At 37.0% G+C, this 26,207-nt stretch overlaps 6 protein-coding genes across 6 annotated transcripts; 1 reads left to right on the top strand and 5 right to left on the bottom strand.

Moving 5' to 3' along the window:
* Window positions 1-3,864: 3,864 nt before the first annotated feature.
* On the bottom strand, window positions 3,865-4,627 carry LOC106299963. Its single transcript, XM_013735994.1, has 2 exons — window positions 4,497-4,627; window positions 3,865-4,321 (listed from the first exon to the last, which is right to left on the bottom strand). Exons 1-2 carry the CDS (start codon window positions 4,555-4,557, stop codon window positions 4,014-4,016), a joined length of 369 nt encoding a protein of 122 aa, XP_013591448.1. The 5' UTR covers window positions 4,558-4,627; the 3' UTR covers window positions 3,865-4,013.
* A 2,164-nt stretch (window positions 4,628-6,791) lies between these two features.
* On the bottom strand, window positions 6,792-9,538 carry LOC106342512 (probable beta-1,3-galactosyltransferase 10). The gene is made up of 12 exons (XM_013781471.1): window positions 9,170-9,538; window positions 8,874-8,937; window positions 8,726-8,775; window positions 8,442-8,638; window positions 8,295-8,355; window positions 8,113-8,185; window positions 7,915-8,038; window positions 7,736-7,823; window positions 7,572-7,622; window positions 7,400-7,471; window positions 7,198-7,310; window positions 6,792-7,055 (listed from the first exon to the last, which is right to left on the bottom strand). Exons 1-12 carry the CDS (start codon window positions 9,301-9,303, stop codon window positions 7,033-7,035), a joined length of 1,050 nt encoding a protein of 349 aa, XP_013636925.1. The 5' UTR covers window positions 9,304-9,538; the 3' UTR covers window positions 6,792-7,032.
* A 483-nt stretch (window positions 9,539-10,021) lies between these two features.
* LOC106343527 (ER membrane protein complex subunit 7 homolog) lies at window positions 10,022-12,285 on the bottom strand. Its single transcript, XM_013782767.1, has 7 exons — window positions 12,118-12,285; window positions 11,898-11,944; window positions 11,224-11,323; window positions 10,970-11,033; window positions 10,755-10,871; window positions 10,540-10,648; window positions 10,022-10,363 (listed from the first exon to the last, which is right to left on the bottom strand). The coding sequence occupies exons 1-7, from the start codon at window positions 12,210-12,212 to the stop codon at window positions 10,278-10,280; spliced, it is 618 nt and encodes a 205-aa protein (XP_013638221.1). The 5' UTR covers window positions 12,213-12,285; the 3' UTR covers window positions 10,022-10,277.
* Window positions 12,286-13,439: 1,154 nt separating this feature from the next.
* Window positions 13,440-14,864, bottom strand: LOC106341350 (vesicle-associated membrane protein 711). The gene is made up of 4 exons (XM_013780137.1): window positions 14,445-14,864; window positions 14,110-14,300; window positions 13,875-14,038; window positions 13,440-13,799 (listed from the first exon to the last, which is right to left on the bottom strand). The coding sequence occupies exons 1-4, from the start codon at window positions 14,662-14,664 to the stop codon at window positions 13,712-13,714; spliced, it is 663 nt and encodes a 220-aa protein (XP_013635591.1). The 5' UTR covers window positions 14,665-14,864; the 3' UTR covers window positions 13,440-13,711.
* Window positions 14,865-16,284: 1,420 nt separating this feature from the next.
* On the top strand, window positions 16,285-20,510 carry LOC106304909. The gene is made up of 10 exons (XM_013741300.1): window positions 16,285-16,688; window positions 16,901-17,011; window positions 17,295-17,393; window positions 17,517-17,603; window positions 17,805-17,913; window positions 18,001-18,800; window positions 18,931-19,095; window positions 19,213-19,455; window positions 19,552-19,758; window positions 20,007-20,510. The coding sequence occupies exons 1-10, from the start codon at window positions 16,599-16,601 to the stop codon at window positions 20,265-20,267; spliced, it is 2,172 nt and encodes a 723-aa protein (XP_013596754.1). The 5' UTR covers window positions 16,285-16,598; the 3' UTR covers window positions 20,268-20,510.
* On the bottom strand, window positions 20,396-25,927 carry LOC106304899 (pantothenate kinase 2). The gene is made up of 21 exons (XM_013741292.1): window positions 25,461-25,927; window positions 25,144-25,362; window positions 24,992-25,044; window positions 24,774-24,890; window positions 24,467-24,586; window positions 24,287-24,381; window positions 24,110-24,203; window positions 23,908-24,039; window positions 23,711-23,823; window positions 23,437-23,629; window positions 22,562-22,770; window positions 22,427-22,471; window positions 22,280-22,328; window positions 22,080-22,162; window positions 21,892-22,008; window positions 21,610-21,820; window positions 21,379-21,537; window positions 21,211-21,294; window positions 20,942-21,136; window positions 20,777-20,848; window positions 20,396-20,696 (listed from the first exon to the last, which is right to left on the bottom strand). Exons 1-21 carry the CDS (start codon window positions 25,717-25,719, stop codon window positions 20,595-20,597), a joined length of 2,721 nt encoding a protein of 906 aa, XP_013596746.1. The 5' UTR covers window positions 25,720-25,927; the 3' UTR covers window positions 20,396-20,594.
* Between the last annotated feature and the right edge of the window lie 280 nt (window positions 25,928-26,207).

Here is a 26,207-nt window from a genome sequence, read left to right as displayed (position 1 = left end):
CTAATAATATGTTACTGCATGAATATTGGTTAACTTGATTTAAATTTTTATATTTTTAATATTATTTTCTTTTACAAAATAAATTTCTTAATCTTTGTACTTTTAATCAAAACATATTTTATTACGAAACGAATGGAGTATTTTTAGATCCGTTGGCAATGTATATTAATTACTTGTTGACTGCTTGTAAATGGCTCACCGCTGGTCAACACATCTTCGATTCCTTTTTTTTTGAAACACACTTATATTAAATGATCAAACCAAAGTTGGTCAACACATCTTCAATTCCATTTATGACATTTAAAGTAGCGGAAGGTGTTTTATCTCCTTGCTCATTACGTGGTTACTGTCTTTATTTGTACTGTCATTCATGGAGAAATTAAACTACGTATGTTGATCATTTCTTAGATAGTTAGATGATCATGAAAGTGTGATCGAATAATGCAGTTGCAAAGAGTATTGTTTTTTTAACGGCCTAGATGAAAGTGTGGCTTAGAGAAATAAAACGATAAACACTACAATTGTTTGGTCACCAAAATGTGAACAGTAATACGACTAATAAAATGACATAAAACTCAATAATAAAACGTGTACATCTTTATTAGTCTCTCTCTCTCTCTCTCTCTCTATATATATATATATATATATAATAATGATCATCAGTTTTACATGCTCATCAACAAAACAAACATGAACAAATACCAAATTAAACTGAGGGCAGAAAATTTAAGAGCAAGCGATTCCGCCCGACTCCATTTTGATATCTAACTTCTTGGCCCATACGTATTTAAAAACGAAGTCACTATGGCCATATAGATTGTTGGTCATCTTACACTCGTTACCGGATATCGATAACTGCGAACGGTCGATGGGTGTGAGCGATTTAAAACCGACACATGTCAAAACTATGTCAGTGCCTGTGCAGGTGCAAGGGTTCGTCACTCTCACTTCCCATTCTGGTGTGTTCTTGATCATTTTTCCGGTTTTCGATTGTTTCAGATATATATCCTCAAAGGATCCTTGACACCCAAATCCTAAATTTTCCAAGGGCAATAGAATTATGAAAGAAAATTGGTTATAGAATTACACATTACGTGATGTTATGTTAAAAACGGTGTAAGCTTTAAACGAATTGGATCTGCTATATATAATAATGTGCGAAAATTGTATAATACCTTGGGAGACGAAAGCAAAGAGGAAAATGAGGCAAATGAATTTGCATGCATTTGTTGTCATGGTTTGATGTTTGGATATATATTTATCAGAGAATATATATAACTTAGTAAGTATGAGAATGGGGATGATAAATTGTGATGTTAGTGTTATTTATAGGGAGGTATTGGGTTTATTTTATAGAATAAAATATCTTTTATGATTAAAAATTATAGTTTGCTATTTCTGTAACGCTATTTTTTATTTTAACTTTGATTTGACTAAATTTAGTAAAAATTAATTTACAATAATTAATTTTGACTATGCTATATTTACATTTTCTTAATGAATAGATATGTATATTACATATTTTTATATTTCTATTATTACATTTTAGTGTTATATTTGATTATATTAATTTAATTACAATCAATTAGTTATTAGCATATTTCAAAAATCTTATCTTAAATACAAAATTACAAAAATGTATATATCTATGTCATAATTAATTTTAAACAATGTCATATTTATTAGTAAGTCATGCTTTTATTGAGAATGAATACAATGACGATGCAATCAAATTTTTTATAAATTATTTGGTAAATAATACTCCCTCCGTTCCTTAAAGATACATATTCTAGAAAAAAATTTTGTTTCTAAAAGATTCAGTTTTTACATTTTCAATACAAGTTTTATTAACTAATTGCAAACTTCAAAAATCTTAATTGCACTAATTGGTTTTTTATTGGCTTAAAATTATGGAAAAAAATAAACACAAAAAAATTATGCAAATTTAATATGTTTTATTAAAATGTGTGAAAAAACTAGAATATGGATCTTTTAGGAACAGAGGGAGTATCTAGAAGAAATTTTGGTATAATTATAACTAATGTTGACCAAATAAAGAAGTAGGTAACAGTTATTTTATTCTTTTTGAAAGAATGTTAAATTATTCAAATAAAAAAAAACTTTTTATAAAGGATGTGTTCTTTGATCTACTTAGCAAGTTGCAATCAACATGGTTTACAAAATAGTAGGGTAACGGTTATTCAACTGCTATTAAATTGTTCTTGCATGCAAATTAATTAGAGTCAAAGCTAATTAATTTATTAGAAAAATGGAATTTAAGATACTGTTCATGCAAATAAGATCGAATTAAAAAGAAGAAAATAACGCATTCATCTCAAAATTTTAAATATGATATTCCCTCTGTTTTATAAAAAATAATATTTTGACACTTTTTATTATAAAAGTTTCATGTTAGAATTTTAATGTAAGCGTTTTACAATAATACCAGTTTTAACTTTCAATCAAATTTGAATATATTTAATACTACAATGACTATTGATTAAATCAAATACAATTAATTAAGATTATTATATAAAACATAATTAATTAGGATATAAGCATAAACAAACACATAATTAATTGCAGGCTTGGTTCGTGTGGAAACAGTTTGTAACAATAGCTAGTGGTCCCTTTAAAGCACCCAATGAAACAAAAGGAATATCAGATGATAGAAACGCTTTTCCACCAACTGTAAGACGTTCACTCGTGCTAGCTCTGGTGACGTCGGTTACTTTTTATGTTACTATGTACGCAACTCGAAAGGTTTCACAAAAAGATGCCCACATCAATATCTTGGGAAAATGAAAAGTCATTTGCTTGAGACGCAAGAAACCTAATAACCTCGTTGACTGACATACATGAATCAGAAAGTAGTAATAGCAAAAGAAATTAATGGATGCAACATAGTTTGACCCTGGAGCTGACGGGTCTAATTAACGTGCTTACTGTTTTCTATTGCATCATCCAGGAGGAAAACTATGTATGTACGCTCAGTAGCGGCCCTGAGTTTTGGTGGGCCAAAAGCAACATTTAAGTTTTTGGGCCACTAAATGTTACATTAATAAAAAGAATAGAAAGTGTTGGCCGGTTGGTCAAACTTTGCACCTGTTACTTAAACTAACTAACCTCTATCCAGTCGAACTGAAGTGGTTTACAACATTTTTTTGGGCTGAAATGTTTGTGATAGAATTAAAGACCAGAAGCACATGCTTCCTTGATTTTTTGCCAGGGCCGGCACTGTGTACGCTGACAAATTTATCAACATAGATGAGAGTAGGCTTAGATAGACACATGCATCTGGAACCAAAGAATGTACTAAACCAAAATAACAAAAATAACCAAAATTGAACTAAATTCATAAACAAATATATATATATGTGTGGGTAATTGATCATCTGATATATTTAAAGTTATATGATCAATTACCCAATTCTTTTTTATCCAAGCAGCCTAAATTACTCGATATTTAACTTTAAAACAAATTATTCAACATTATCGAAAAAATCATAACCAAATTGAATCCAAATATTTTTTTGGATATTAGCCGGTTCCTAACTTTGCTATTCCAACCAAATCGAAAATCAAAATAACTGAACTAAACTGAATTTTGTAAATAACCGAGAAATCTGATATTTCTAGAACCGAAAAAATAAAAATAAAATTATTTGTATTGAAACCAAACCGAAAATCAAACGTGTTAGATGAAAGTGTGGTCAAACACTGCTGCTGAAAGGAGTATTGTTTTTGAAGGGCTTAGATGAAAGTGCGGCTTAGAAAAATGTAACGACAAACACACAAAATGTTACAAATGTTTTGTCAGCAGAATATCAAATGCAATAACTACAATAAATGACATAAAACTCATAAATAAAACGAGTATCTTTATTAGCCTAAATCTTATTAATGATAAAGACAATATATATGTAATAATGGTCATCAGCTTCACATGCTCAATCAGCTCAAGTAACTAAACAAACATGGACAAAGACCAAATTAAACCAAGGGCAGAAAATTTAAGAGCAAGCTATTTCGCCCGACTTGATCTTGATATCGAACTCCTCGGCCCATACGTATTTGAAAACAAAGTCAGTTTCGCCATATAAATTGTTGATGAGCGAACACTCGTCACCGGCTACCAATATCTGCGAAGGGTCGATGGGTGTGAGCGATTTGAAACCGTCACATGTCAACGTTATGTCAGTGCCTGTGCAGGAACAAGGGTTCGTCAATGTCACTTCCCACTCTGGTGTGTTCTTGACCATTTTTCCGGTTTTTGATTGTTTTAGTGATATATCACTAAAGGATCTAGAACACCCAAATCCTAAATTTTCCAAGGGCAAAAAAATTATGAAAGAAAAATTAGTTATAGAATACATATTACGTGCTGTTATGTTAAAAAGAGTGTAAGCTTTAAACGAACTAGACCTGGTATATCTAATAATGTGTGAAGATTTTAACATATTGTTCTATATAAGTGTATATATATAACACTATACCTTGGGAGACGAAGGCAAAAAGGAGAATGAGGCAAAGGAATTTGCACGCGTTTGTTGCCATGGTTTGATCTTTGGATATTTATCAGAGTATATGAAACTTAATTAAAGAATGTGAGAATGTGGCAGCTCAATTGTGATGTTAGTGTTATTTATAGGGAGATATTGGGGTTTTTTTATACAATAAAAAGTTTTGGTAGAGTTATAGGTTATGTTGACCAAAGAAAGAAATGGGTAACGGTTATTCAACTGCTATAAAATTGTTCTTACAGCTAGTCAGCTGCTATTAACTTTTTTTGTTCATTTGCCTGTTAAGCTAATTATTTGTCTGTAAAGTCAAAGCTAATTAATTTATTTGAAAAATAGAGTTTAAAACACTGTGCATGCAAATAAGATAAATTAAGAAGAAGAAGAAAACAACTCACTCATTTCATAGTTTAAATATGCTACTCCCTCCATTTTATAAAAATGTTATTCGGACACCTTTTATTACAAAAAATATCATTTTTAGAATTTTGAATGTAAATTTTTTACAAATATACATACCAGTTTTAACCTCCAAGAAAATTTAAATACATTTATTATTACAATGACTATTGATTAAATTTAATATAATTAATTAGGCTATAAATATATAATCATAAACAAACACACAGATTTAACTGCAGGCTTGGTTTGTGTGGAAACCGTTTCTAACAATTGTTGACACGCTAAGGAACCTCTTCAACAAAGCTAGTGGTCCCTTTAAAGTACCCAATGAAACAACAAGAATAGTCAGGTGATAGAAACGTTTTCCACCAATTCTAAAATGTTCAGTCGTGCTAGTTCTATTTTTATATATGTTGACAATTTTGTAAGTCTACGTACGGCTTCAGCAAGGTTTGCTATCATAAGTACCTCAGTCAAATGTCTTTGATAAATTGAGTGTCATTCACTTCTTACCTATCATCTTGTGATAACCTTGCATAATGTCAAAGCCCGGTATACTGTTCATTGAGTGGACGAAACGATCAGTAAGAACCGTAAAGTACCGAAGTCTACGTGAATTAATAAATAACAAATAAAACTAAAACAGAAAAACGACTCTTTAATCTTTATTAATTTCAAGCTAGATGATTCGGACATAGATATGTATCAGTTTCATATGCAAGCTCAAGAAACTATGAAACTAACATGAACCAAAACTGAATTAAACCGAAAAACTTCCGGTATAGTATTTAATTGAAGACGATTACACCAATCGATGACTTTGAGGTCGAAGCTCGTATCCCACACGTACTTGAAAACGAAGTCTACGTTAGGAAGGATGAAGTTGCCGGCATTTAGGAGACATATGTCACCGGTTTTCGACAACAACGAGGTTGCAACCGGTGTGACTGACTGGAAACCGGCGCATGACAACTTTGTGTACTGAAATTTGCACTTACAAGGGTTAACGTTATTCCTTTGTTTTGTTAGAAGGACTGAAGCTAATTCTTTGACCTCAATGTTGTTAATATGGTCAATTATTTATCCACCATTGAATTATTGATTTGAGTCCAAATAATACTTAGGTAAGTTAAATCCGAAAATGAGAAGAAAATTAATTTACTGGGCTCAAAAAGAAAAAAAAATGTACTTAAAATATCTTGTTAAATATCTCAACGTTCTTGACGAAAGCAAAGTGACCATGTTAGTTAGTTCCACACGTTAATTCGGTAAAACTTTAGTAACTTGTTAAAATCTATACTATTAAAAACCCTTTTTGGGTCAGCTATATCAAAACTCTTATTAGTATTATTCACTCGAACCTAGTTGAACATGAAAACCTCTTTATTCTGAACATGATAAGTTGAGCATCTTAATCTATTTTCTCATTTCCTAATGTTTTCAAAATAAATTAACATATTCATCAGTCTCATGTGGTCAACTAAACAAACATGAAACGAAACACACGATTTTGGTATATAAAATGAAATGGCAAGGTCCCATGTGTTTATGAAACATTTGGGCAATTGGCAATTGGCAATTGGCAATTGAAAGGAGAGGATTACATTATTAAGGACACTCTCGTCAGTCGTGCTGGATTTCATATGGACCATGAAGCCACCACATGACATCATTATGACGCCAACTTCACCTGGACAAGTGATCGTCGCCCTCACTTGCATTCTAAGTATGGTCTTAACCGTATGATAGGTAAAGGATTGATATGTTCTGTTACACTAGACTTCTCATATCCTTCCATATTAAGCCTTTTTTTGGGGCCAACTATCAATATAGTTTTGCTGAGATTCGGGGTAAAAAAGTTATGTAATAGACGGACGAACAAGAAAAGTAATACTTAATTCACAGCTATACCATTTCCCCCATTATCTTACTCCAAAGCTCAAGGGGTATGCACTAATCACAAACTGTAAATGAATGGCCTAATCATACTTTCATTGTACCAAAAAGAACTATAAATTTGGAGTCAGCTCCAAGAACTTCCTCAAAGTGTGGATGTGATGAAAAACCCGCTGTATTTGGTTGGTGAGACAAGGGACCAGCTACGCAGTGATCATGCCATGGAACACACTTTTTCTGCCAAAATGAAATAGATTTACATCGGTCATCAAACAGATACTAAGACAAAATGATTTGCTTCCTCATATCATAAAGCCTAAGCATTCTTTTAACCATGACAACAGTTTTATTTTGTGAAAGACTAGTATTCATTTCATACCTTGTCTTGTGCTGCTGCAACAAAGGCGGTTGTCATCTATATATGTTGCCTGGACACCAATCATCCAAGATCCAATGGTGGTATCATCAAACGCATATGTCTTCAACAATCCACTGCATTTATATTAAAACACCGTTGGATCAATGAGTATGAACCGATCTTTGTTTGACTAAATCCTTTCCCACAATGTGGAAAAACTAACCTGTTTATATTGATATACTGAGCCAGATTCTTGGAGAGTATTACAAGCGAACCAGTTGCATGACGGAAGTACCTAAAACAAAACAAACAAAGAATCTGAGTAAATACTAAATGAGATTCCATCTTCAGTAGAAACATAAACGAGAAGACCTCTGAGGTTATAAGAGACTTACGATTTGTCGTCTCCAAATTTCCACCACTCAGGCTCGTACCATTGACTTCCCCTGAACACCCAAGAAAACAACCCATGCAATATGAAAATGAGAATGTGTTTTACGTCAAAAGCTTGTAATGCTCAATCACTATGTTAACCGAAGAAGGTTGAGTATATACGAACTCTTGAGTAACCACGTCTCCAGACTTCATGCACCCAATGTACGCACCATCTTGACCACGGCGGCTTTCAAGTAGCCCAATCAACCCCTCTGTTAGATCGAAAAACGTTTGTCACACATATACATTGCTTGATACCCTTATTGGGAGCAAACACAGCTTTCAAGAAGAGGAAGTATTTACCAAGATCAAGGTCAACGTTGTCATCAACTTTGACATAAAACTCTGCATCCCAGTTCTGAACAGCAGCGCTGTAGAAAAACTTCACTTTCTTTGGTAACTCTTCTTGAGCTTCCTCGTGATTCTCCTAACAGCCACATCAGTGAACGAAATTCAAATCAGCAGGCAACGAGCATAAGCAAAAGAGTTGTTCTTACTTACAAGAATCAAAAAGTCTTTAGTTGCAAGATTTTCTTGGTCAATTTTCCGATCTAAGCTATCACCTCGGTTAGCACTGGAAATATATAAAGCATCAAACATCAGTATTATCACCCATATGATGAAACAAAGCATGAAAAAAAAATCATAAGAAATGAAGAATAAAGGGAGTAGGAAAAGGAAACCTCCGACCAATCACAAAGCGTATGATAACTCCTCTTTCCTCAAGCTTTTTCAAAGCGTCATCTAACGAGAAGAAAATGTTTAAAAAAAAAAAGTAAATCATTGTTGGATGAGCAAGTAAACAAAGATGGTGATAGTATTACTCTTACCTCGTGGCATCCAAGAACCTCTAAACTTATTGCGCTTCAAGTGACTCCCAAAGCCTGTGTAGACTCCAATCACAGCAAGCATCTTCTTCTTCCCTGACGAAGAAGAAGAAGAAAGACTCTTCTGGTTTTTAAGATAGCCTTGACTCTTCGCCTGTGCCAACTCCATTTCAGTTTCCACAATTCTCCTCTCAAGATCTCTATTAAACACATCTTCTGTTAGTAGCACAAGCAGATGATAAAACACTATCCTATCAGAATTAAAAAATAAAATAAAATCAGCTTACTTGCATCCAAGAACCATCAGCTTGTCATCCACCGTAAGAGCCTTAGGCCTCTACACTCCAATGACAGTAAAAAAAAAAATTAAGATTTGAGGAATGAAACATTCTCTTGAAAGATTTAAGAGAAGAAGCAGAAGAAAGAAATACCAACCAGTTCTAAATTTTTCTTAAGCACAGTGTTGAGTGCTACTCTGTGCTGCGCATCTTGCCACAACCTAAACCATAACAAACAACAACAACAATAACAGAGAGATCAGAACCAATCGATAAACGGATCTGGAGACTGAATCTGAGCTTGTGGGAGATCTATGGACAGTTATGAATTCAAAACAAATGTTTCAATCACGATCACAAACCCCTAAAAAGCTATAGAATGTTGATTACGTTACGCATTGTTAATAACAAATCTAGAATCAAAATGAGGTTTGATCACTCCCTGGGACGTACCGGCCAGCGACGTAGAGCCAAGCAAGACAAGAGAAGAAGGCCATGATGAGAGAAGGCTTGGATGTGTTCTGAGACTTGGAAGACCTTCCTCTCCTGTCTGATTTCGACGATACAGTCGTCGGTAAGCTCTCCATCTCGATCCACGGCGAGACAGAGAGAGAGAGAGAGATCGGAGGCAAGAGAGTTGACGACGAATTCAGATTCAGGATAGAGAAAGTGAAGAAGGAAAGGAAACAAAGAAGTAACAGATGTTGAAGTTTCTGTTAAATATGTTTTCCTTGTTCGGATTTTGATTTTTGTAGTAAAGAGGAACCGTTTTTTTCTTTTCTTTTGTGGTGTTCGGAGATTTGTTATCCCGACATGATTCCGATTTCAGTTGAACACTCTGGTCGACACAGAAGTTAAGCTACTTGGGCCCACTGGGCTCAAAATCTCATGTTTTTATTATTTATTTTGCTATTCTATGTTACTTGGATTAGAAGCGTGGTTATTAACTCACTTTGTCGACTCTGTCATCAATGGTTCAGTTCACCAACCAGTTACATTTAGAACAAAAAAAAAAAAAAAATGAAATTAAGAGTTGGTGTAGGAACGTAAATCACTAGAACAATAACGTTTCTGCAAAAGAAACCATTTTTCAATATAAAAGTGCAAGTACTACTCCACAGATTTTTTTGATTAGTTTGACTTCAAGCTTATGTTATTAAACTCGCATGGTCTGTTTTCAGTTCATATATTTTCTTGTGATCTGAATAATAGAGATTGTGTTCCTTCAAGATATTAGACATGGTTGCCAAATTATGTTATGAGGATGGATGCCAAAGACCAACTTGAAACATTCAAAACAAAAAGTTAAAGAGAAGCAAAATGTTTAGCAAGAAAGAGTGAGCAAAAAGCAATTTTTAATGTCAGCTTGAGAGTCTCTCTGCACATATAACAAAAGTCCAAACCCAAATGCTGCACTAATAAAACACCATCATTGGGAACCTAATCGGTCAAGGAATCTTCTGACGCTGATTTCTTCCAAACGCTCGTCAGAAGTGTTTAGCCGGTACATGCAAAGAAGTTGTGGGTCTTGGGACTCTTGATTAGCGCCGGGGAGCTCTCCTTAGCGGCTAGCGGGCAACAAGCTAGAGAGTGAAGGCACTCCTTGGTTTCTCAGCTCCTCTTGTGTTCTCTTCATTTCCTCTGGATCTGTTTCACCAAAATAACAACAGTTCTCAGGAACTCAATATATCTAAATTGCTTATTCTGGTTATTATCACAATGATTGCTACTAGATAGAGCGAGACCCACAAACCGATTTAATGATGAAAATCAATAATACATGGATAAAAGACAACCACAAGTGAAGGGCTAGAGAAGCGTACCTATGTTTTCCATCAACTTGGGCATTAAGAACACTACAACAACCATGAATCCCACCATAAGACCCATTGGACTCTTCAAAATTGCCATTACATTGAAAGGCTCACGCAACTGCAAACAGTACATGATCGATTAGAAAACAAGAGGAAGAAGCACATAGCTCAAAACGAATCAAACACATTAAAAAAAGAGAAGAGATACAGTATGAAGTATTCACCTCATAGTATTGGTCTGCCCGCAGTGGCTCCAAAACTAGCTCAGTAAGACTCCTTCTGGTTTCAGTTAGCGTTGCTTGAACTTTGCCATGGTGCCGAGCGCTAACATCAACTCGCACCTAATTTTACATCATTGATTGAAGAATGAGAAGTGAGTTCTCGATAAAGCTGTACATCTGGAATATAAACATTACTGAAACTAAAGAAAAAAACTTACTGGAGAGAAGAAGAAGCCCAACGCATATACTTCAATCAGATGAGTCCCCGCTGGTACTTTGTGGCTTTGAAATTAGACAAGTAAAGGAAAACAATAATCAACAAGTCTATTTCATTTCTAGTAATATTTACATCAAAAGGCGTATATTGAAAACATGTAACAAAAAAAGTTAGCAGATACCTTGACTCTGAGTAAAATAATATAGTATATACGTATACTAAAGAAAACTATTATTTGAAGGAGAAATAGCATACAATGTAAAATATCCATCCGGCCTGAGGAAAGAAATATTCTGTCCACCATTGAGGACAACTTTGATATTTGAGAATTTTGCTGCGTGACCAATTGCAGTGCCTGCCAAAATAACTTCTCGATTAATTTCGCGAAAAAGGGCAGCTAGGCTATAACATGATGGAAACGAGATGGAGTGTAAAGACGACAATGACAGAAACCATAGTAAATTGTCAAAAGAACACTATCCAAACTATCGAAGCATATAGGTCCATTAATTCTCAAGCACTCAAAGCTAATGATGACAGAAACCATGAAAGTATCCAAAAAAAAAAACGTTGTTCAAGATATTGTTACGTATTTGCTCATAATCAAACACACTACTTTTAGCCAGTCTGCTTATAGTTATGACATACTACATAACAAAGTCAAAATCCCCAAAGGAAATATATATATACAGCGGAAAGATGATAAGACAAAAGAAAACACATACTAATCATACCACAGTGGGAGCTGAGCGTAATAGGTAAGCATAGCAAAAGATATTAATCTCAAGATGCAGCTGCTAATAACACTCACGGATCAACTAACGCAAATAAGTTCTGGATGGTTCAGACAATCCCTCACAATTGACAAAGCAGTAAGCTAAACTAAGCTACAAGGCAAATAAATAAAAAGTAAATCGAGTGAAACATACTTGCTGGGATCCTTACACGACCCGTGATCGTGTAACTATCTTCACTCCTGCAAACAAATCGAGCAAAAGCAGATCAGAAAGAATGCAAATTGCTAATGTCTATAAGCTAGATTCATCAACCAAGTACATCAAATTGAAATCAAAACGTTGCTCAAATTATCAAACCCTAAAACTCGAAGCTGAGAAAAATATAGAGATGGAAGATAGACGATCTAATTACCCAGATGAGATTGGTAGAGTAGAGGCGAAGAATAAGAGAGAAATCTGAAGGACGAGCAAAGCGACAAGGGGAGTGGATCTGAGAATCGGCGCCATGGTCGTCGTCCGCAGATTGTCGTCTATAGCCAAAAGACGAGTTTCTAAATCCTTCTTCGATCCAGGAGAGAGGAGGAAGAAAACATATATAAGAAGTAAACCTTCTGAGTCAACCTGAAGGTTTACGAAAGAGCCACACCTTCTGACTCAGCTGCAGGTTTAGGATGAATCAGATATATGATGGGCTTTGAAAAACAAAGACCTTTATGGGTTTGTAAACAAAAGCCTTTCTCTAGTTATTTCAGTCCGAAAATGTGATATTCGTTGACTAAATAAGTTGCTTGCGACCCAAGATTGTTATGGAGATATCAGCAGCAGTTGCAATGGTCTAAACTCTAAAGAAAGCTAGCGACAATTCCATATCTCTTAGGTCTCTCGTTTTGTTTGAAGCTGCGAACATTATCTATTTTCACGTGTGAGTCGAAAACGTTGGTAATGGTAAATCACATCCTTTTCTTTATGAACTTTGCATTCAAACCATGAATCTAGGATACAATTTCTACTCAAAGAAACACCACAAAAAAAAGAATAATTGACAAGCTTGAAGCAACTGTCACAAACCAAGCTTCTTCGAGAACAAGTCCGAGATGTTAGCTATTACGAATCCAGCAAACACCTGAAAAAACACACAAACGCAAATTCTTGAGCACCAGGAAACTATTTATTCTCTCTGTTTGTGATAGAAGAATATGAGTATTTTTATGTTTGTGTAAGAAAAAACATTCACGTTTTAGTTAAATAGTTTATATAGTGAACTGACTTTTTATTCATTTATTTGGTGCAACGATAATTTAATAAATCGTAATATCTACGTATGTATAGGTAGGCTATATAGCTTAAATTAAAAGACAGAAAGTTGTAAACATTATTACAGAATCAAAGAATGAGAGGTGAACGTTTTGATCATATTAGGGAAAATGGACTGCGTTTGCAACTTTGCATCATTCATATTTGGAACATCCTTGTACATTTAAAAGCTGAATCATATTTGCAGGGATGCACTGCAATTCAGACATTTTAAAGCAATTGTCATTAGCTTTTCCTTCTACGTATATATTTCTTCCACAAATAAACCTTTTCATATGTATGTTTTCGCATTTGTTTCCGTCAACCAAAGCTTTATTCTAAAAGGCTTTTGGTGTGTGACTGTGTGTGTCCCATTTATTTGGAAAATATTTTGAGCGATACCTTACAAAGTCTTTAGAAGTTGGTGTTGGCAAACATAAATAACACAATGACTACAAAAACTTGTATAAACAAAGCAAGCCTGTTCATTTCTCACCAAAAGTTATAGAACATGATGACAGCACAAATTCACACACAGCTTGCAATCGCAAAGCAATGAGCTTTCACATTGCTCTATAAAATAAGAATACTTCCATATAGGTGAGAGTGTAAGACGAACATTTTTTAAACATAAGGATCGAAATCAGAGTAGCAGACAAAATAACAGCGACAAGCACACGACCAAGGTTCCTTAAGAGGCAGATGCAACTTACTTAAATGCAAGATGGTAGAAGAGGTCCGTGGCAGACAAAAGCCACGGCAATGTATATGATCACCAGTAGTACAAGTATTAAAAGGAACCTGCAAGAAGAAAACACAGTTAGTAACAATCTTCGATTCATGCAACATCCAAAAGTTACATGAAAAGAAACATACGTGAGCTTGCAATTTCTCCACCACACGGTGCTTCTGAAACGGCGAGCTTGCTTCCTGAAACGGAATGTATTCCCTTGCATAGTGGCGGTTTTATCGACGAGTAGCTCCAAGCGTTCACCTCTATCTAGCACTTTGTCAATGTTCTCTATCATGACATCCCGCACCTACAAGAATGTTGTATGTCAGCGTAAAAGGACACGTATATACAATCTTAGTAATAAGAGAAACTCAGGACCTGACTCATTTCACCCTTAATCCGATTAATCCTATCGGCGTTAGGATCATTAGAGTAATACTCAATCTGCTGACTAAGAACTCTAGAGAACTCGTCGTTCATGGCGTAAGCTTGCGCTGTATGAACTGCTCTGCCGTAAGTCCTCACGAACCTCTGGTGAATATCTTCCAGAAACGTAAACGGAATCCTCCCTGAGATATTATTACCATACAAAAAAAACAAAACTTTAGTTCATAGAATATTCGAATCAGACATATCAAATACATAAAAGATTAAAACTTTGAATCTCAGTTTCACGAAAGATCAAAACTTTAGTTCATAGGAGGAGGACGTACGGCCGGCGGTTTCCTCGGCCATACAGAGGACGGTGAGGCCATCGGTGCGTTTAACGTGGAAGACGTAGCGGTCCTGAGAGTAGGAGACGTTGCTGTCGTTGTTGTTCCCATGGACCTTCTCCAGGATCTGCTTGGCGATCGTGCTCGCGTTCGTGGACGTCGCGGTGAACTCCGCAAGCACCACCGTCCCACGCGCCACCAGCGCGTACAGAATCGCCATGACGGAATCAACAAAGGGCGACGCACGCGTAAGAGGGAGAGGGAAGGTCAACGAAGAAGGTTTCCCGCGGAAACCGAGCGAGGCAGACGAATCGCCAGATCAATCAGAGAGAAAGGAGAGCCAATTAGCCTATCACCTCTCTGCTCTGCAGATGATTGAATCTCTCTCTCTCTCTCTCTCTCTCTCTCCTCTTTTGGAGTTTAGCTGGAGCTGGAGAGACCTTTTCGCCTTTGTCAGATTTGAAAATATTAAATTTTTAGGATAGCTACAGATTTTACATTCTCATTTCTGAATAAGTAAATATTATAAAAATAAAAAATATATTTATATCATATACTATATATTATCTGCTGACAAAAATATATATTTATTATCTTATAAATAACAAAAAGAAAATTAACAAATTAAGTTTTGAATGATTTCAGTTTTTATACACATATTAAAAAACTGAAAATCATAAATATAAAATATTCCGAGCATCTGAATATTTTTTCGTTATCTTATTTCACCAAATCCTTTGAAATTAAGTTTGATGATCTCATCATTTACACACACTTGAATTTTAGAAGTGGAGATGTGAAGTCTTTGGGATAAGGTTTTTCTCTCCTTCCTCTGTTCTCTCTCTTCAATCTTTCACAGAGGATAGTGATGAGATGAAACCTTACGCCCGTTTCCTTTCCGGCTTGTATCCAGTCCGTTGGATTTTCGACTCCGAGAAGTGGTGGCTCTTTTAGCGCTGGCTTCGTTGGTTTCTGTTTACGGGAGGCGGTGACTTTCTAAGCATTGTTTTCGCCGGCTATCTTCGGGGTCTTTTCTCCGCCGTTTGATCTGCGACTCTTGAGCTTCTCTGTCTCAGATACCTCTCCTTCCAATCCTCTGATGTTTCTTTCTCCCTAATTGTTTGGGCTTTTGCTTCTTCAAGCTTACTTTTATCTTTAAAGAAGCCAGTTCGTTCATGCAAAAAAAATTGGAGACTTTTTGGATCGATTGAAGGCGATTGAAGTTTCTCTTGTGATTCGTAAATCCCCCAGACTGATGCCTCGGGTCGAGCTTCTGTGAAGACGGTTCCGTTGAACGGTTCTCCTTTGGTTCATGTCCGCTGACGGCAGAGCTCCGTCGTGTCTAACCTCTGGTTCCGGTGGAAGATGGTGACCCGTGCCTTGACGCGTGTCCATTGATCGCTGGGCGATCAGACATCTGGTGGGCGACGTGTCGCCTTCTTCCTCAACGGGCGTTTTATATGGGCTTACGGCCCATAGTTTTGTAAAGTGTAGTTTGCATGTTTGTTGGACCTCTTTGTGTAATATTTGTTTTTGGGGTTCGTCTGTTTGTACTTTGTCCCTTTTAATAAAATTTCAGTTGGAAAAAAAAAGAAGTGGAGATGTGTTTCCAGCCAAGATAAACCAAAAAAAATAAAAAGCCAGTTTTGGTTCTAAATGAAAACCAATGAGGCTAAGCCCAACAAAACTCAGCCTTCGATAAACAACGCAATTCATAAAACCCAAAACGTGGTTCACGAGTCACATAACCCAAACCGAATCTCACGGGAAGAAGGTGGGGGGGTGTGGGGACACATATATATATACACGGTAACGGTAGAATTGGCGCCTCCGTCAGATGACGTGGTATCCTCTCGGATTTTCCGTTAAAGAAGACGACACCGCCGTTATCGCCGTGGTCCGTGGAAATTGAACCAGAGGAAGAGAAGACCCCGAGAGACGCCATCTGCTCCCTTCTCCTCTCCCTCTCTCTCTCTCTCTCTCTCTCAATTCCACCTCGATCTGACCATCCTCATAAACCCTACTCCTCGATCTCTTCCTCAGATTCCCGTTTGGAGTTTGCCTAATTTCGATCGGGAAAATTAACGCTCGATCGCGTCTCCGATTGGATTTGATCGGAATCTGGAGAGAAGTAGGTAGAGTTTGGTGGAGACGATGCAGAGACGGAGTCCGCCGAAACACAGGCATGACGGAACGTCGCCGCTTCCGTTGGGGATGGATTGGAGTCCTCCCCCTCGCAAATGGGTTAGTGCTGTTGCTCGATTTCTGCATCCTTTGTTCTTGCTATGTCTGCTGAATCCCGTTTAGGACTTGAGAGAATTGTGAATAGTTTAGCTACTAAGTCCACGGGTAGATTCCTAACTATTAGCTGAAGCTACTTCGTACAATTGGTGATTCCCTTCATATATGTATGGAGACTTCAAGGCAATGATATTTTTTTATTTAATTTTGTGCAGAGTGGTAGAGATACTGTTTGGCCTCATGACCCTCGAACCGGATGGAGTTATTGTGTTACGATACCTTCATGGGTTGTCCTTCCTAAATCAAGAAATTCAGATCCTGTTGTGGTAATTGAAAATAACTTAAATCTCCACTGTTTTATCTCTTTCAAGTGCATACTTTTGCAGTGTTTACTGAACTGGTTATGTCAACCCATATTTTGAAAGTCTCTGGATGAATAAACATTAACATGAACAATGATATATTTGTTTCTTGTTCTTCATAAATTATTTACTGTCGTGTGCCTTTTTTTTTATTGCAGCTGAAGAATTTTGTTGTTGTGTGCATGTCTTAAATTATTCCAATATTTAGTTGAACTTTACTTACGTATGTAACATTTTAGAGGAACAGTTTTACAGGGTTCAGATAAGTGTGCAATCCCCTGAAGGTGTGACTACAATGCGGGGAGTGCTGAGAAGGTTTAATGATTTTCTAAAGCTATTGACGGATGTAAGAAATTGTTCTCTTTTATAATCGCCCTATCCAAATCTCTGTTTTTTTTTTCACTTCTCAACGATATTGATTAACTGCAATGTGCTTGACGGCGTATGCACATTCATGTCTTCCTTTCAGCTTAAAAGAGAATTTCCCAGAAAGAGTTTTCCATCAGCTCCACCCAAAGGGCTGTTACGTATGAAAAGTAGAGCATTGTTAGAAGAGGTATGTAGTTTTCCTGGGACTAACTGCATTAGGTCACTTACGAACTGCTGTTACTCTCAGTTTCCTCTGTTTTTGTCCTATTTATTTCCCTTTAAGCACGAATATTGCAAATGTGTAAATATGAGGAAAGCCATGTACTGAGCATAAAATTATTCATGTAAAGTATCTGTTTCGCAAGTGATAGCTGTCACCTTGTTGCAGAGAAGGTGCTCTCTTGAGGAGTGGATAACGAAGCTATTATCGGATATAGAATTCGCAAGAAGTGTCGTAGTTGCATCCTTTCTTGAACTGGAAGCTGCTGCTAGGTCTGGTATGATCTAAAACACTATGCTCTTAAGCCGTGCATTGGTAAATCCTGTTACATGTCATAAGAGTCTAACGTGATGTTTCATTTCAGCATGCCAAGATGTCGATCAGAATGCTTCTGATGCCACTAATGATAAAAATAGCACAAGTTCGTCACCAATGGTTCACCCAAGTTTGAGCTTGTTTCAGACTGGCGGCGGTTCTTCTCTCACATCTGACTATGGCAGTGATACTGCTTATGAAACGTCTGAGTTTGGATCTCCAAGTTTAGGACAGGATGATGTTTCTGAAATTGGTACCGAGGATCTAACTCTGGATGAAGAAGTAACAAATCCAATGGAGAAGATACTTAACTTAAGCATGTCCAACATTGACGAGGGACTTTCAATGAGCCAAACTATTCTAGATCAGCTTGAAGACTTTCCCAAACATAAAGTTCGATCAAGATATGTCAATAATATCCCAGGGAAAGATGTGTATAATGGAAATGCTTCTAAAGGTGCACTTCTAGCTAATAATGGCTCACGACTTCTCTCTGAACCAGAACCGTTAGCTCACTCAGTTATGCATGATAGAAATCTTTCTTTTGAGAGTGCTGACGGGTTTTCTCTACACACCGGTGAGACATCAACATCTGGTCTCCTAAGTTCAAGCAGTGATAGCCACCTGGATCTGCACCGAGGTGCAGGTGCATCGCTTGGAACTGGACTTGTTTGTAACCCGGAGAGGCAGGGTAGTGCACAAATAGTTCTTCCACTGGAACTGCGTAAGAAATTGAACAAGATTATGTTAGCCACGAATGAGAGACTTGTCAATGCAAAAACAGATATGGAGGATCTTATAGCAAGACTAAATCAAGAGATAGCGGTCAAAGAATACCTGAACAAAAAGGTACAATAAGAAAAGTAACTATGAACTCTGTGTTTTATGTTTCTTTTCATTTTTGGTTATAAACATCTGGTTCTTATCCTTTTTTTCTTTGAAGGGAATGGTAGTGTTGTAATCTTCTTGTACTGTGCAGGTTAATGATCTAGAAGGGGAGCTTGAAACTACTAAGCAGAGAAGCAAAGAGAATTTGGAACAAGCTATTATGACCGAGAGGGAAAGATTTACTCAGATGCAGTGGGATATGCAAGAACTTAGACAAAAATCCTACGAGATGGAAATGAAGTTAAAATCGAGAGAGGTATGATTTGAAATAGTCACGTGTCTATTGAATTATATCTGCAACCAAACTGGTTCGCATAGACGTACATAATTTCCCTATCATAGAGAAGCACGCTGATTCAAATCATTTCAACAGGATGGGAGCTCACATGCAGAACCCACTGAACAGTCAAGTATTTCTGAGAGACATGTTTTGTCAAAAGAATTGGATGCCAGAAACCAACAACTGGAGGATCTCTCCAGACGATACGAGGAGTTAGAGGCAAAATCAAAAGCAGATATTAAAGTTCTGGTCAAAGAGGTCAAATCTCTGAGGCGTTCTCATGTGGAACTAGAAAAGGAACTGACTCAATCTTTGACAGATAAAACTGAAGCGGAGGTAATTTCTGGCTCCTATAGTATTATATATTTCCTAATTTGGCAGCACCATGGGTTTGTGGAGTTTACTGAGCCTGGAACATGTTTCAATTTTCAGAAACTACTCGAGCATGAGAGAAAACTACTTGAGAACACGGTATCAGCTAGAAAAAAGCTGCTTAGTGACTGCAGAATTCTCCACGAGCGGCTTAAGGAGTACAACTTGAATTTGTCAACGGACGGAAATGGTAACTTGGTAGAGGACTCAACTACAGTATCAGATGCTTTGCGTTTGCTATCAATATCTGATGATCAAATCGAGGAGGTATTGCTGCATCTCTGTTTTATCTCATTTTAAAATCACAAAGTTTCCCAACTTCGTACGCCCAGTCACATCCATGGTTTCCTCTAACAGTAGTTGCTTTTCACTGCGTCTTGATATATGCATCAGGATGAAGTTAATTTGTTAGTGTAAGGTAGTTAGGTTTTGGCTGCAGCACTGCTAAAAAACCTTGCTTGTAACACTGCTGCGGTTTGCATTTTACAAGTTTTAACAATGGTGGCCATTTTCAGGCTCAGCTGCTTGCTGGGTTCGATGAAGCGGCTCAAGACATTGATAAATCTCTCAGCATCGATACTGAAGCAAGAATCATGGAGGACGAGCTAAGGAAAATATTAGCAAACATCTTTGTTGAGAATGCCAAATTGAGAAAACAGGTGAACTCTGCAATGCTTCGTGCTCTCCAAAAAGACGTAGAGACAACCGAAGATGTGGTGAACGAGGAAAATGGTGACGAGAAAGAGGAGGCATCAACGGAAACACTGAACATATAGGTACTATAGTTGGCTTTGTCCTGAGAATAGAGTTCAAAACGAGAACTGCCAATTTTTATCTTCTTTTTATGAAAGGACTGGTCGCTTTCTATTACAAAACGGTCTCTCTCTTGGAGAAGCAAAATTAGTTGAAGCTGTGTAATCAATATATATATGTTATATACACACATTTGAACACCCCCTTTTGATAAGTACATAAGGAAAAACATGCGTATTGACTATTGCGTATGTTTGTTTGTATTATTGTATTGCATTATCAATCCTCAAACCTTGGTCCTTAAATTGTATTACAACTCGATTCAGTTCTTGGTTCGCTTTTCAGTTTGGTTACATTTGAGAAACGGAGGGAGGCTCGTATCTGCAAACACAGTCATATATGTTTCCCTTTATCAACTTGTCAGCTAATCTCTGATTCTTAACCATTGCTAGCTGCAAAAAGAAAAGAAGAGAAAGGTTTCAATCAAGAGTTTCAATAGCAATTCTAGAGTAAAAACTTTGAGGTTTCAAACCTTGAGAGACTCGCATTTGAATTGGGCGTTGAAGTTTGTGTGAAGAGCTCTTCCCATACCTTCCAAAATAACCTGCAATGCCATCAAACAATGACCAAAGCTTATCTCATCTGAGAGTTTTAAAGTTTTTCCAAAGTATAAACAGAGAAGATGTTTAGTGTATACAAGATCAGCTTCTTTGGCAGCAGCTGCAAGCTCGGAGCTGACTTGTCTGAGGTCAATGCAAGGACTTCCACATCCATTTTCAACAACCATCAATGGTGCTGAAGTTGAATCCTTCTTCGACCCATCTCCTGGATTCACCATCGCATCCACAAGTAAGCCTCCCATTTCTGCAGCTCTCCTCAAGATATCACAGTGCTTCAAGAGCAAAATAAATACCAAAAAGAGTTAATGACATAATGATTATGAATCGAAAATTAAACCAACGGTACCTTGGCAGCCCCGGCTACTATATCAGGAAGTTCCATAGCAGTCACATCATTAAGAGCAGGAAGAGAGTTTGCCACCAGAACAACCTATAGAAGCATAATAACAATTTGTTTAGTGTTCCTCTCAACTATGGTTTTATGAAAGAAGAGCTAGGGAGAGAGATAACATACTTCAGTCCCACGGCGAAGAAACTCTCTGGCAAGAGGAAGCATCCCAAGAATGACATCAGCTCCTGAGTTATCAACAAAGAGCAACGCTCTTTTATGTCGATGGGGCTGCTTACCCCCAGACCCAAGCATCCTTTCTTTGAAAGCATCAAAATCATCTACCTGATTTATAAAACTAACAATTAGCAAAAACAATTAGTAACCTCGGATAAGTAGGTGGTCTTTGTCTCTCACCCTCCACGGTCTCTGCATCTTGTTGCGACTCATTCTGTATATTTCAATAATGGTTCCTTTGCGGTATAGATCCACACATGCTCGAGATCCCCAGTCGAATATGTTTGCAGCAAGAACACCTTCTATTAGTGTAAGCAACCTCGCCTCCTCATTCATTGAATCAAGCTCCTCTAGTAAATCAGGTAAAACAGCAAGTGATGCCTCGTTCTCCCTATCAATTTCAAAGAAAAGAGAGGGCATAAGAGATACTCCAAGTAGGAATATAGGAATGTGTTTTATTACCTTTGCTTGATGCTTCTATAGGCATCAAGAAACTGGAACTCCCTTAAGCATTCTTCCCTAAGTTCCAAGAGATTTGCTAGCCCCAGCTTTCCATATGCAGCTGGCTCTTCCATCAATCTATACAAGCCAAAGGCAACAAAAAATCAAGATCTTCTTGAATTTTCTGTTTGTTGTATGATGAACCATACCTTGCCAGATGAGCAGAAAAAGCACGAGCAAAAGCATCGCCGCGCCTTTTCGCATCTTCAGTTCCTCCTTCACTTGCCACAGCCTATAGCCATGTCATAGAATCAAAGTAAAGCATGCGTTAAAGAGCCATAAAGAATCTTAACCACACCCAAAAGAAGGGTGGAATCAAACTTCTATGTGTTAAACTTTTAATAGCTACCGTATCAACGAGGTCTGGCAAATGCTCAGACAGAACTTTGAGCCAATACCTATACACCAAAACAATAAACAATCTAAAACAGTGGTCTCAAAAAATAAAACCAATGTTTTGGAAGATTAGCATCGACTTATTAGTGTTATTACTCACTCTCGTTCGCCTTGGTCTGATAAGTCAATAGTGTTAGGCTCATACCTGGAGTAAAAACAAATCGATTTAACACAAACAAAGAACGTGTAGCCTCAAGTATCATGAAATATATGTACTCAGGGACACTCCACTTACGTTTTGGGGTCAGCCAGCAAAGGGAACACCTCTAGCGTGGGCACAAGATGGAGAACGCCAATATTTAAAGCACTGGCGTCAGATCTGAGCGGACTACCTCTTGATGAAGGCACATCAAACCCGCCAAGGCCAGTGGTTTTTGATGGAGTCATCGGTACAGGCGCAGTTATTTCAGTCCCTCTACGCACAAACTTCTCCATCCACGAAATCTGAAAGCAACCAAGAGAAAGCAGACCCCACTTTTAAAATCCAAAACCGGAGTTAAAATACAAAACACTTATAAACTAGTTGGAGTGATGTCGCTTTAGAATTAGAGAAAGAAAAGTTTAAAAAAGGAGTAAGAGCACCTGATTCCAACTTGTACTCAAAAGTCAATGGACTAATAACCTCTGATATATAACGTAAAATAAAGAAAAGATTTATTTGTATTTTATATATGACCAGAAATCAATAGAGCAAATCAGTCTCCCTGAGTAATAGAATATAATATAGACGAGGACTTATGATTCTTAATCTTGCTTTTTATTAATCGTTCTGTCACATAAAAGTGATACTTTTTAAAATTAAGAAAGAATCAGCATACTGCACAGGCAATGATATCAATACAAGAATAACAATATGTTTATTCTTACTGATAAGAGAACAAACAAAAAAGAATCATAAATTCGAATTGTTCTGCAGATCATTGATTTGATAAGTAACTTATACATAACATATACCTAATAATATATATTCTCTGCTCAAAACCAGACTCTTAAAGATATTCTAGTGGCAGACACGCATGGAAAGATCATTCGGCCGTGAAAGATCAAACAATTGACAAAATTAAATTACTATCCAGTTTCAAAACATCATATTCTATAATGGTAAAGTACCTTCTCGTTAAGATCACCGAGTGGTGGTCCATGAATATTTCCTCCAGTGTATGGTGCACCCATTGGGAACCTCTCAACCAACTGATGAGACATTAAATCATCCAATCCGTGCTTCTCGTAGCTCATGAACGCACCAAGAGCACCAAGAAAGCCTTCATGCCTCAAGAACATAGCTTGCATCTCACCTTTCGACCTGAGGTGTGATCAAAAACACCAAAATTAAAGTGGACTACACATAACACGTCTAGGTTCAAGTTTTGCAAGTGAAAGTTACCAGAAATGCACAGCAAACGAGATTGTGTCCATGGTATATGCATGGCCCCTTATGAAAAATCCTCCAAAGAATATTCGTTTTAACCCAAAGCGAAGGGCGTTCAAATACGATATCTACATGGAAAAATACAAATCAGTAACACTATAATATTATCACATACAGAGACAGTGAAACCTTTGGACACAGGATCTCATTACCTGTCCAATGTTGTATGAGATCATCCGCAAAAGAGACAAGGAGATATCTTCAGGTCTGTAATCTTCAAGTTCCTTGTTTTCAGAGATGGCCTTGCCAAAACTAGAAGCTATTGTTGAAGCAGAGAGGCCAATCTGTATAATTGATTAATGAGAATCACTATTAAGCATTCTTGTTTAAAACAGAAAAAAAACAGACTCATACCTTGGAGTAATCCATGCCACCGTAAATATCACCAACAAGCATGTCAATGGTACTATTGTCTCCCTTTTGGCTGAGTTCTAGCAGTTCATCAAAGCTAAAACATAAAAAAAACATTGTTAAGTATAGGAAGAAAAAGAAGATAAAGAAGCAGTTAAAGAAAATCAGATCCATTATAACCTCTTGCACTTGGTTAGAAGTTTGCCTAAACCCCAATAGGTACCACCACCAACATTTGTCCCACTCACACGTTCAAACTTTCCTTCTCCATCAACCTGCACTTTGAAAAGCCTTGCAGTGAAATCTAGAGGAACCACAACAGTGTATAGATGAAAAAAAAAAGCAAAAGTAAACAAACACCTTGATTATGCTGACACCAGAACCAACGTTAACAAGAAGATAGGGATACAAGTCGTTGGGATCTATCTGTACAAATTCTTTCTCAGCCTCCATGTGCGTGAAGGCTTCATGTCGAATAGCCTGCAGAGAAAACGTTAAAATGAATATAATGACATTAGCCTTATCAGAACTTATATGTAACACACACAGAGAACTTCACCAAACAAATCAGCTGGCCACACATAATGAGAGCTTGCAATCACGTTTCTGTTTAGCAATGCTAGTAATGGACACAAGGTATGCTGAATAAAGAAAGGTCTTTACTTACTTTGAGTAAAAAATTAGCTCCAGAGACGAGGCAATGCATTTCATCTTCTTTTTCAATACTAACGCCTAGACGTTCCTTGAACAAGTCTGCAAATTTATAAGCCCCTCCACCTGTGACCTGTAAGATACACACTTACGCCTGACTCATATGTTCAAACAAGCAATAATCAACTAATCTCATTACAAGAAGACACACCAAGGCATCAAAATGCCAATTACCTTGATAACACCAGTCCCCAAAGGCAGGGTCTTCGAACTCCAAGGGTAAGGATCTAAATTCATTGATTCAAACAACAATTGGTTGAGCATAATCATTTAGTAGCACAGCATTCTAGTGGTTGGCATGAGAAGAGAAATAGGCAATAATATACCTCGGCGATGAAGCTGCTTAGAGTGAATAAAATCCAAGCACTCGTTTATTTTATGCGTCTCAAACTTGACAAAGTGAAGTCTACCACCAAGAACAGGATAGCTTCTCAAGTTGCCATTGGTGATACCCAACCTCTCCTTGATGGTCCTCTTCCTCTTATCATCATCGTTTGAGTAGTCCTCCTCGTGCCGTGAGAAATACAGCAACTTTATCAAAGATCCTGTCCCAAATAAACTTAAATGGTTTTACAAGTTTCAAACACATCACTTGAAAAAATTCTGAAAGAAGCAGAAGGAAACACAAATGTAGAGTCAATACCACCAATATCAAGTGCCAAATGAGAGATATCATCAGACTGATTAGGCAATAGAATGGTGGGATCTCTCTCCTCCAAATTTCCTTGAATTTCAGCTTTGCTCAGATCAAGCTGTGGTCTAGAGCCAGATCTGTGGATTGAAGGCCCAGGAGCAGAAGGAGCCATATCTCTCTCACCACCAACACAAGCTTGAGATATTGCTTCAGCTTCTCTGTTATCGTCAAGAATTGGATCATGCTCTTCATCTCCTGGACTCGCCATATATATATATATATATATATTAACCTTTATATAAGAAAATAAGACGCAACCAGAAAAATCGGATCACCAACAACTGCCTAACACTAACTGCAAGAGTATTGAGATTTATATCTTCAATTAGAGCCAAACAAGCTCCAGAGTTTAGTCAGCAAAAACCAAAAAGCATTAAGACATGAACTGCGAAGACTTTCAAAGTACCTCAACCAAAGCCTTGACTAATTATGTCACATTTATCTTCTATATAAATTTAATTTATTACTATTTATTTAAATAACAGTATTTGATTAACTTTAATAATTTTTTATGAAATCAAGCGCTCGTAGCTTGGTGGTAAAGAAAGTACAGCTGTACTGTCCGTCTACCGGGTTCGAGCCTTGGCCACAATGGATTTAACATCCTTTCCGTTGGGGCGCTGGACTCCTTTCGGAGATAGTTGAGAATGTGGCTGCCCAGATATGGATTAAAGCCTGCTCATACGAGAGTTCGTT

This window comes from Brassica oleracea, chromosome C1 (genome assembly GCF_000695525.1).
Source record: "Brassica oleracea var. oleracea cultivar TO1000 chromosome C1, BOL, whole genome shotgun sequence".
Taxonomy (NCBI): domain Eukaryota; kingdom Viridiplantae; phylum Streptophyta; class Magnoliopsida; order Brassicales; family Brassicaceae; genus Brassica; species Brassica oleracea.
Note: the sequence above shows the minus strand (reverse complement) of the source record. Positions and strands in the feature narration are given on the sequence as shown.

Bases quoted from the DNA above. Each gene is read 5' to 3' on its own strand.
- LOC106299963 (XM_013735994.1), bottom strand. From the start codon at position 4,557: ATGGCAACAAACGCGTGCAAATTCCTTTGCCTCATTCTCCTTTTTGCC. The intron at 4,322-4,496 runs GTATAGTGTTAT...TGGAAAATTTAG, and splicing joins TTTTGCCTTCGTCTCCCAAG to GATTTGGGTGTTCTAGATCC.
- LOC106342512 (XM_013781471.1), bottom strand. From the start codon at position 9,303: ATGGAGAGCTTACCGACGACTGTATCGTCGAAATCAGACAGGAGAGGA. The intron at 8,776-8,873 runs GTTGGTATTTCT...ATTGGAGTGTAG, and splicing joins TTAAGAAAAATTTAGAACTG to AGGCCTAAGGCTCTTACGGT. The intron at 7,311-7,399 runs GTTAGTTTTTCC...ATATAAATGCAG, and splicing joins CAGTATATCAATATAAACAG to TGGATTGTTGAAGACATATG.
- LOC106343527 (XM_013782767.1), bottom strand. From the start codon at position 12,212: ATGGCGCCGATTCTCAGATCCACTCCCCTTGTCGCTTTGCTCGTCCTT. The intron at 10,872-10,969 runs GTAAGTTTTTTT...ATGTAAAATTAG, and splicing joins TGGGCTTCTTCTTCTCTCCA to GTGCGAGTTGATGTTAGCGC. The intron at 10,364-10,539 runs GTACGCTTCTCT...TTGGTGAAACAG, and splicing joins CAAGTTGATGGAAAACATAG to ATCCAGAGGAAATGAAGAGA.
- LOC106341350 (XM_013780137.1), bottom strand. From the start codon at position 14,664: ATGGCGATTCTGTACGCGCTGGTGGCGCGTGGGACGGTGGTGCTTGCG. The intron at 14,301-14,444 runs GTACGTCCTCCT...ATAATATCTCAG, and splicing joins GGCCGAGGAAACCGCCGGCC to GGAGGATTCCGTTTACGTTT. The intron at 13,800-13,874 runs GTATGTTTCTTT...TTCTTCTTGCAG, and splicing joins TGGAGAAATTGCAAGCTCAC to GTTCCTTTTAATACTTGTAC.
- LOC106304909 (XM_013741300.1), top strand. From the start codon at position 16,599: ATGCAGAGACGGAGTCCGCCGAAACACAGGCATGACGGAACGTCGCCG. The intron at 17,012-17,294 runs GTAATTGAAAAT...TTAGAGGAACAG, and splicing joins GAAATTCAGATCCTGTTGTG to TTTTACAGGGTTCAGATAAG. The intron at 19,456-19,551 runs GTAATTTCTGGC...TTCAATTTTCAG, and splicing joins CAGATAAAACTGAAGCGGAG to AAACTACTCGAGCATGAGAG.
- LOC106304899 (XM_013741292.1), bottom strand. From the start codon at position 25,719: ATGGCGAGTCCAGGAGATGAAGAGCATGATCCAATTCTTGACGATAAC. The intron at 24,204-24,286 runs GTTATAATGGAT...TTTATGTTTTAG, and splicing joins CTTCTAACCAAGTGCAAGAG to CTTTGATGAACTGCTAGAAC. The intron at 22,163-22,279 runs GTAGCTATTAAA...ACATGGCTATAG, and splicing joins TGCCAGACCTCGTTGATACG to GCTGTGGCAAGTGAAGGAGG.